At 37.8% G+C, this 9785-nt stretch overlaps 1 protein-coding gene across 1 annotated transcript in view; it reads left to right on the top strand.

Moving 5' to 3' along the window:
* Positions 1 to 9226, top strand: part of URI1 (URI1 prefoldin like chaperone) — a 40558-nt gene extending 31332 nt beyond the window's left edge. The window contains exons 6-11 of the mRNA XM_054389633.1: positions 54 to 114; positions 3088 to 3268; positions 3832 to 4099; positions 4635 to 4783; positions 5909 to 6164; positions 8454 to 9226. Of these exons, the coding sequence (XP_054245608.1) occupies positions 54 to 114; positions 3088 to 3268; positions 3832 to 4099; positions 4635 to 4783; positions 5909 to 6164; positions 8454 to 8642 (1104 nt within the window). The 3' untranslated portion in view covers positions 8643 to 9226. The remainder of the gene's footprint in view (positions 1 to 53; positions 115 to 3087; positions 3269 to 3831; positions 4100 to 4634; positions 4784 to 5908; positions 6165 to 8453) is intronic.
* The last annotated feature ends 559 nt before the right edge of the window (positions 9227 to 9785 follow it).

The following is a 9785-nucleotide window of genomic DNA, read 5'->3' as shown; positions in this document are numbered from 1 at the left end:
ATAAGCTTAAACCATTGTATTTGATAATCCTAACTTTCCATCTTTCTCATTAGGCTGCAGGTGATTATGTTGACATAAGAGAAGAAATTGAAGGTGATAGCATTGAAACAAAAGGTAAATGATTTAATAATAAGCATGTCTTGAAATACTAGTAAAGAAAATATTCCTTTTGGGATTGGCTAGTGTCTTTCACTGTATCTTTTGTATTTTAAAAATGGCTTTGTTCAAATTAAAAATTACTAATCTGAAGGTAAGATGGGTTTTGTTCCTCACTTTCTCTGTGGGTTTCTATGGTATACTTTGATAGCCATCAGTTAAACGTATTTGGGAGATTTTTTTCCTTTGAAGGGTCTACGCTGAGAGTTTGAAGTTTTGCAGAAGGAGACAGAAAACAAAATAGGCTGGTTCCTGGAGAGAGAATTAGAGAAGACATTTATTGCATCAAAGTGTGAGTTTTACAAGAGAAAAAAATTAACTAGAGAAACTCAGACTCTGCCTGCTACAGGGGAATGTGAGCAGTGTCAGCAGGGAGGGGAAGAAGCACGGACAGGGTTGAGACATGAATAAACCTTAGCATCCACTGGGGCGTTTCACGGCTGTCGGTGAAACAAATGTGAAAACAGTCTCAGCATGCAGGTCTTGGAAATGTACTGAAGCAGACACCTCCTGAAAATTTCTGGAGAGGACACTGGGAGACAAAGATAGTTGTGCTAAGGAATTGGGTAATTTCTGTGCTATCTGAAGTGGTGCTTGATAGGTAAGATTCATGCAAAGTTGGAGGGAGAAGTAATTTTACAGTCTGAAAATAGTATCACTTGGACATTTTGAGAAGGAGAAGTAGTTTGTGATTTGCAGAGGGCTGAACAGCAAATCCAAGGCAAACTAAGACAGTGACTCTACTATGGGTGGATGTCATTGCAAAATAGGAGTACATTCTGGCATCCTGTTGTAACACCGTTAATACAGCAGCATGCTGTGACTGCCAGGTCAACCTTTGTGCAGCTTTATTGTGTGCTGAATTTTTCATCATCGTTTATTATTCTCTGAAATGATGTTAATTTTTGCTGAAGATCTGTAAGTGAGAATTCCATATGTTTTCTATCAGCACTAATCTGTACTGAGATTGAGAGAGAAGGAGCTAAAAGAAAAACATGGTGATTATTTTGAGGCAGCCTGGGCTTTTTCAGCCTAGTTTTGTTCACATGGAAATGGGCTGGATCTATGAAGAAGTGAGAAACAAGTATCTTGAACATCTCCTTAGGTTATTGCTGACATTTTTCTGGATTTTAGTAGTTCACTGTTTTGGGTTAGTGAAAGAAGTTAATGGTAGTGCTTCATTGTAACTAACAGTGAGTGAGCACAGTAGATATTGGAGCAGCAAGTGATTATCTTCTGTTGTCTTTAAGATCTGACCTGGTTTCCTAACTGACAGATGTTTTGTTGGAATTAGGAGGGAAAACCACTGGCATGTTGAGGCTCTTGATGGCTTTCAGAAAGCCATGTCCTTACTTTGGTTGTCAAGTCAGTGGTTAATACTGGAGGGCAACAGAAGGAAATCACGAGGTTACAATCTGAAAACCAAATTGAAATAGATTCCAAATTTTATTTATTAATTTCGTAATTCTACCAAATGCAGTCCTCTGATTTCATACTCGGGTGATTGCTTGGCTTACCTCAATTTATATTCAAATCTGACTAAAATGCATTTCAGCCTTTTCTTAATGAGTTGATGAAAAATGCTATCCCATGGAAGAGTAGGGGACACACATTCCAACCTGACTTACAGTCAGTTGTTTGCTTTTTAATGTTGGCTATTGAATTTGTATTTTACTCAGGATTAAAGTATAAGCTGGCATGTTTGAATAAGGATAACTTTAAGCCATGAATTCTTAAAGTTTAGAAAAATGACCACACAATTGGTTAATAGAAATTTCAAAACTTGAAGGCTGCTGTATAACAAAGACATTTTATTACTGTTGATTAGATGCACAAAGCAGAGTTTCATAAAGACTCAGAGAGATAGTGGAATACCATTGTATGGAATAAAATGCTGGGTGTATTTGTAGTAGTGATGGAAGGGTCCTCACTCTTTTGTAAAGAGATGCAAGTGCTGCATTGAGGGGTGCTGATGGGCAGTGTGGAGAACTCTAAAGGACCTGTCTGGGACCATGCAGAAACAGGCAGTGCCCCTGGGAGCTGCCAGTCTCAGGGAGAAAGGGGATGAAAGAAGCAGTCTTGCCCTTCAGACAAAGCTAAAGCATTAGTATTGCAGCATGCAGTTGCCTATGTGCTAGACAGCACTCACACAGTGAGAAGTATTCCCCATCCTCAATGGATGCACCATTTTACTAGGTAGCAAAGCTTTTAAATGTCAGCAAGACCTTGTTGGTGACTACACAAATGTAATCTCAGGTCACCTCTGAAGCCTTAAAGGAGTTTGTATTGTTTCTGAAAGGCAGTTTTTATATGCTGTTCAGAGTGGGTCTTTTTCACCAAAGAAGGAATTCATAATGACTGGGTTTTGGTCAGTTTTTCCAGGTAACTCTGGAGATCACTTTTAATGATCTTTGTTGAAAATTAAAAGAAGTTCAACCCAAACCCAAATGACTCTGCTCTTTAAACATAGGTGACTTGTCCAAAATGAGCTGAAGTACAAACTAGGTTCGTTTTCCCAGTTAATAAAATGTGCTGTTAATGGGACAGTGAACAAATGTCACATTCACATGTTGGTATCCTCTTAGAGCAAGTCAGTCTACTATTTGGCACAAGAGGTAAAAAACCCTACATATGTATGTACATATGCCATAGGATCAACGTCTCCTGCTTTGTAAATAAACTTCTCTGCTTTGCCTCAGTATTCTGTAGCATCCAGAGACTATTATCCTGTGCTGGTGCTCTGGTTCATTGACAGTTCCACTTAAACAATTAAACAATAATTTAAAATGGAAAATGTTCTGCCATATTCTTAATTCCTTTATGGGTTCCCCCCTCAGCATTTTGGGGTGGGTTTTTTTTTGTTTGTTTGTTTTTCCCTTTTGTTTGTTTGTTAATTGCTTTAGTAATTGTATCTTGTTTTTTGTTACACAGGGAAACACCGAACTGCTCACAAACCTCATTCGAAGCCAAAAGTATCAAATGTTTTCGAGGCAAATTTTCCAGCAAATGGAAGTGATACAAAATCAATGGGCCATTTTCAGTCTGAGGAAGAACTGTGGGCCCGCTTAGAAGAGCTTGAGAGACAAGAAGAGATACTTGGTGAACTTGACAGGTACAGTACTGCTGTAGCACAGCCACATTTGGAGTTCAGAAAACTATAGGAGTGTGATTTTGTTTGTACACATCGGATCGCACCACGAGCGCAAAGAGCTGATTGCACTGACGCAGTTAAAGAAGGATGGAACACAAAGCATGCACTGCAAGGCCAAAGTGGTGAAGTATTCTTCTCTACAACCATAGCAGTCCAGAATTACAGTGTTTTTTTCTTTAAGATGATAGAAAAGGGGGAAGTAAAATCCATTCCCACAGGCTAGGAAAATCCATCATTTACAATGTAGGAGTTACCTATTTACTACTCAGTGACATCCTTACATCTATCCTGATCCTAAGGCTGTATAGATGTCATGAGCCAGAATGTCACACTTTTGGTATTTCCAGTTGACATGGAAAAGACATAGGCATTCTTGCAGAGTAATAAAAAGCTCCACAATCTGGCTAAGAATATACTACCTGGGTTAAAAAAAATTATGTACGGGCTTATTCATTGTTTTCTATGCCTCTTTCTCTAAAGAGTATGAATTGACTCAGTTCACTTGGGTGTTTTTCATTTCATAGGATGCCTGATCCAGTTGAGACAAATGGAGAAGATACAACCTCCTCTGAAGAGGAGAAAGAAGTTAAGAGGACAGATTCGAATGGGACATACAAAGCAGAAGATTGTATTGCTCAGGGCAGCTTCCATAAAGAAGTAACAAATTCAGACTTGTTTGGTGGCCATGTTAATGGCTCTGCGTATTATCACAGTGATGATGAGGATGACATAGACGTTGGAGATAACTCTGTCCCAACTATTTTTTTCTCACACACCGTTGAACCTAAAAGGGTTGGTACTTTATTATTTTATTTTTCTCTCAAGAGATTGCATATACCATATGTAAACCTGAAAATTTTAGATAATGTAGAGTGCTAACTGTAGGTGACATTGATTTGATTTTTGTTTTGAATGCTTGAAAACCACTCTTTAAACCCTGCAGTTTCAAATACGATATTAAAAAAATCGTCTTCAAATGCATACCTTGCTCTTCTGGCTTCTGGCTGATGTAAAAGGTAGTGTCCTAGATTTTTAAAAATTACTTTTTAGTTGACTTGAAATTGCTCAGCTGTTGAGCAGAGTTTGAACAAGCAGCTTTTCATACATTATATGCAAAATCTATGCGCATTAATGCTAAGGAATGCCCAACAATCACCAGACTGCAGATCAACTAACTTCTGACATTATCCTCTCCAAGCAGCTGGGGACTACGAAGCATAGCTAAATTAAACAAATGCATGAATGGTAACATTCATAGTGTGAACTGTTTATTCTTTACCACTTGTTGATTTTATGCTCTAGACCATCATTTGTGTTATATTTTCAGGTAAGAATAAACACAGGAAAAAATACTACTTTGAAATTCAGTGAAAAGAAAGAAGAGGCCAAGCGTAAAAGGAGGAATAGCAATGGCAATGGCCATGGCCATGCAACTCCAGAGCTGCCTAACATCAAAACCCCAGCAGACATTTACCGGTGTGTAATTTATGACATTGGAGCATGAGCTTTCCCCTTAGCAGACCTTCTCTTTTCATTTCTGTTGACCTATAGAGTGAAGCTCAGCATACCACTTCATGACAGAAACAGTTGGATCTGAATGTACTAAAAAATGCAAGTTTTTTGTTTCTGTGTGGTTGCCATACCTTTATATTCATAAAACATTTCTGAGCTTAAAGTTTCCTTTTTTCAGCTAGGAATTTCTCATTTACCTATCTGTCCAGACCTTCTGAAATGGAGGTAAATTTGCCAGAACGTATTGTCTGTATAAAAGAATGCATCCATAGCGTTATGTATTCTGTTCAATTCCATGTAATTTGGTTCTCTGTAGAAATACACCAGTGTTCCCTTGAGTCCCTGATGAGTAAAACTGTTAAAAACCAAGTAACACTCTTAAAACTCATCCAGTCATTGGGCTTCGCCTTTATGAGTTTGATGGAACTGGCACTGTCTTCAAATGCCATTCTTTCTCCTCCACCCCCTCTTGACTTCTTTAAGTCATGGAAATGGAGTACAAACTGTAGGAAGAGGCCTCTTTATCAGTTTACAGTCTGTTAATACTTGAAAAGCAACTTGACGTTGATCTGTTCTTAAAAAATGATTTAAAAAAGATTTTAAACTGAAAGCAGACGATTATGGCACTTGTCAGGGAAAAGCTTCATCCTTGCCATGTGCAATAAATGTTTCAAGTATTTGTTTTTATATTCTACATGTGATAAGGACTTCATTCTAGAAGACCTTCCATTATTGTGATCTTCTGTTTCTCTCTACAGAAACAACCCTGACATTCATTTAGTTTACCTTTTTTTCTAACTTTTGTAACTCACACTGTTTTCTAGCACTTTTCAAAGAGCTGTACATTTTCTTCTGAAAGAGTGTGCCTACTTAATGCTTGAATAAAGGGCATAACAGTGTTTGCTCCGCAGAATTGATTCTTGTGCATTGGTAAATAAAACACCTCTAAAGGTACAGCATTGGAGTTCTGCAGAAAAAAAAGTTGGAAAAGCATATCATAATTAATTTGGGCAAAGACAAAACAAGTTCACTGTAAATTTGTCATCTGATCCTGGAATGGTTTACTAAAGCTAACATTTTCCTTTGTAGAGTCTTTGTTGATGTTGTGAATGGAGAATATGTCCCTCGTAAATCAATTTTGAAGTCTCGAAGCAGAGAGAACAGTGTTTGTAGCGATACCAGCGAGAACAGTGCTGCAGAGTTTGATGACAGACGAGGAGTTCAGAGGAGTGTTAGCTGTGATGAAGCTACGCAGAGTGACAACAGTGAAGGCATACTGGAGGAAGAGGAGGAGGGGCAGCAGCAGCTACCAAAAAAGCCTCCTCCCTCTTCAGGGACAATTGAGGTACAGTTTTTAATTAGTTATTGTTTGTTGGCAGGGATAAAACCAAGAAATCTAATGACTGTAGTTGCCCATATCATCAGTTTGATTTCTTTAAAATAATTTTCTCGCTCCTACATAGTTTTCTTCGAAAGGACACTGTCAGGTGACAAGCTTCAGTCACATGCATCTGAGGGTCAGAGGGAAGGAGACAAGTCGGGTGGCTTCCCTGAGACCTGAAGCTCTTCCCTAAAAGTCTGGCAGAAGTGGTCATATGCTGGTGTTACTAAAACCATTGTTATGTCTACAGGGTCATCTTGAAAATGTCACTGCAGGATATACAGCAGGATTGAAAAAATTAAAAAAGTCTGTGCTTCATAGTTGATGAGAAGGTGGAGTAGATTCTCTGTAACCTGTGTTGCACAGCTACTAGACAGCTAGTTTCCAAGTGGTGTTTTTAAAACGCTCAAATACCATCTGATTATTATATGGCTTTGCCAAAGGCAGAGGAATTGCCCTGTAGAAGGAAGCATTACAACTCTTCTCATCCTATTCCAGACTAGGGCCATATAAGTGATCCCAAACAAATCTGTTTTCACACATTTGGAAAGTTCAAGGCTTCATCATAAAGGAAAGAGACTATATGACATCAGGGAAAATGTACAGTTGCTTAGTGACTGGATGAGTTCAAAAAGTAAATGTAGCCACTGCTCTGAAATTCATGGCCTAGAGTATTATTCATATTTCTTTTCTAAGAACTTTCCAAACTAGATGAAACTTGAGTTTTCAATAGTTTCTAATGCAATGGGGCAACTTCAATGGAAACACTCCTTTTAGGAGAATAATTTTTGACATGAAATGTAGTCTTCATTGTTTACCAACATTTTTTTCATACAAACAGCTACAGACAAATCCAGACAGGGTGAGAATATGCATGGTGAAAGATCTCTCTGCAGAGTTAGCACTTCATGTTGTATACTTTCTGGAATATTTTTGCTATATTTTTATAAAATGTCTGAGTATGCTTTAGATGTTCCCCATTAGTCCATTTACCGAATATGGCATGATTATTCTTTGCAATATAATGTATTTTCTATGTCACTGAAGGAAGGAACAAGCAAAACACTCCAGTTAGGCACAAATTCCTAAATGGCTGTTGTGCTTTTGGTTGTTTTTGTGGGTGTTTGAAACACATTATTTCTCCATTACCATTTGTGACACACTTAACATTGTTCTTTTTTGTTTCTTATTTTACCACTATCTTCTGATGTTCCATTTTGCTTACCTGTTTTTGAAATGTTGTTAGAACGACGCAGCTGCATACAGGCACGGCTTTAGGCACACTTTGGCTATTGGAGTGGAAAACAAAAAAAAACACCTCCTTTTGCAGCAGGTCCTGCAAGAAAGGGATGGCTGGTTTGTTTTGCTTTGTTTTTCTTGGTAACTGAGTTATGAAAAAGCAGAAGTAAGTGTAGTCAGTAAATCTGGTGTGCATTCCTTTGTGCCTGGTGTGAGCATCAAACTTTGGATGTAAGCTGCTTCTCTTATCCTTAGGCATTTTGAGTTTTCTGTTTTCACTAGATAGTGGGGTGATTTATTCTTAAATATGTTTATGAAAAGTGGTTCTGAATTGCTTTCTTCCCAATGTTTTCCAAGAATCACGGTCATTTCTTAGCTAAGTTTAAAAGGATTAAGTCATATAAGCCGCATATAAATTACAATTTTTAAACATGAAATGTTTTTATTAGACCTTTTATAGAGAAAAAGTTGGAAGCATGTTTGCTGTTCTCTTACGTATAAATTGCTTTCACCATTTTTTGATCATATTTGGTAAGGAGAAAAGGACAAACTATGTGCTTGACAGTTTGTAGCCAGTGTGTCAGCTTGATGCAATTAGAAGATACTAAGTCATAAAACATGACGTATGATGGAAATGCTGACATACTCCAACTTTGCAGAATCTCTCAGTTTCTTGTCCAAAATGAAACTAGATATTACATCAGCTGTTTCATTTCTTGAGGATATGTCAGTGAGGAGGCAAATTTTTAGATCATTTATGCAGTAGGAATGAGATTAAGTAGTACTTTAAAAGACACTGTCTTTCATTCAGTCATCTTTGAACAAGCTGTATTTTGAGGTTAATTACAATTTGGTTACTTATGCAAGGAACAATCATTGATTTAAAGATATTTCTTTACTTTTGATTAAAAGAAATAACAATCTTAATCAGGCTAATATAGGGTAATGACCTTATGGGCATAGCTTCACATTTGCATTTTATTAGCTCATTTTGAGTATTCTCTTCTGTTGTAGGCATTTTCTGGAACTGTTATAGAAAAGGAGCCTTTGTCTCCCTCCATAATACCACACCCAGTCATTGCTCACCCAGTCCTGCCTACCATTCTGGAGCGAAATTCAGAAGAAGTTTTGTCCGAAGCATCAGAAGAAACTACAAAGAGGATTTCCAAATTCAAAGCTGCCAGAATGCAGCAGACTAAGTAGGTCCTGCCGAGCCAGCTGAAGTTGGAGCACTCCTTCCTAGTTTCATGGTTGTGGAGATTATGTGAAGCTGTATGCATTACACCTAACTAGTTAAAGGGGTGTCCTGTGTTAATTTGGCATTGGTTATCTTCTAAACGTTTATTTGCAATGTTAAAAGGAAAAAAAGGTTAGTGTTTGAACACTTGAGTATCCGTTTTACTTTGTTGATTTCCCTGTGTGCTGTCAGCACCTTTGTATGTTTGCCTTATGATAGCAGCACTCGGGTCCTTTTTCAAAAAACTGTTCCTTACATACATTGTTTTTGTGTTCAAAACTAAATACAAGCAGTTTTGTGCCAGCTGTGATGTTCTTTGTACCATATGGAGCATTTTAAGGAAACTTTTCACATTTCAAATAGATTCACAATTATACTGCATTACTTGCTTTAGCGTTTTAAGACACACTTGTATTCACATTGGTGTAGGTTTTGTGACTAGGTGTCTGCTAAAAGTTGTTTTCCTTCTTTCAAACCTCTCTGATATCTCACTGTACAGATCTATAAAATGCTGGGTTCATGTACATTGCAGGGAAGTTTCTTTGATGGAAAAGGGTATTTTGTAAAATTAAATTTTCAGTAAAAAAGCTGTGAAAGTTGTGTGTTTTTTGTTGCTTTATTACTAATTTGGAAACAACATGGAGGGGAGATTTTTAGTTTGAACTTGTGTTTCTAGCTTGAAGTGTTTACTACCACATGGACATAAAAGCAGTCCATTCTCTTCTGCCATTGTGTTTTAACCTCCTGCTAATGAATGTCCATGGAAATTGAATGCTCTTAAGGAGAGAAGCATAAACTCAGACTCTGATTACAAAATCTCCTAGTTCTTTTGTATACTCGGAAAACATCATAATTGTCTTCAGAATGCCCAGAGGGAGTCAGCACTACGGAAAAATATCTTAATGCTTCAGCTTTATTTCAAAATGCAAGAGCACTGCAGCACTTCGGGTACAGTTTTGTGTATCCTTTTGACTGAGAGCAATCCCAGCTTTAGGAGTTCTGCCCAGCAGCTCCTTCCTGTCTTCTTGCCATCCCCTTCCCTTGTGTTGACACAGCTTTTGTTGAGGCCACCCCTTGGATGATAATAGGTGATGGAGCTTGGTTTAAAA

This window comes from Indicator indicator, chromosome 19 (genome assembly GCF_027791375.1).
Source record: "Indicator indicator isolate 239-I01 chromosome 19, UM_Iind_1.1, whole genome shotgun sequence".
Taxonomy (NCBI): domain Eukaryota; kingdom Metazoa; phylum Chordata; class Aves; order Piciformes; family Indicatoridae; genus Indicator; species Indicator indicator.
This window is presented reverse-complemented; position numbering and strand designations above follow the sequence as displayed.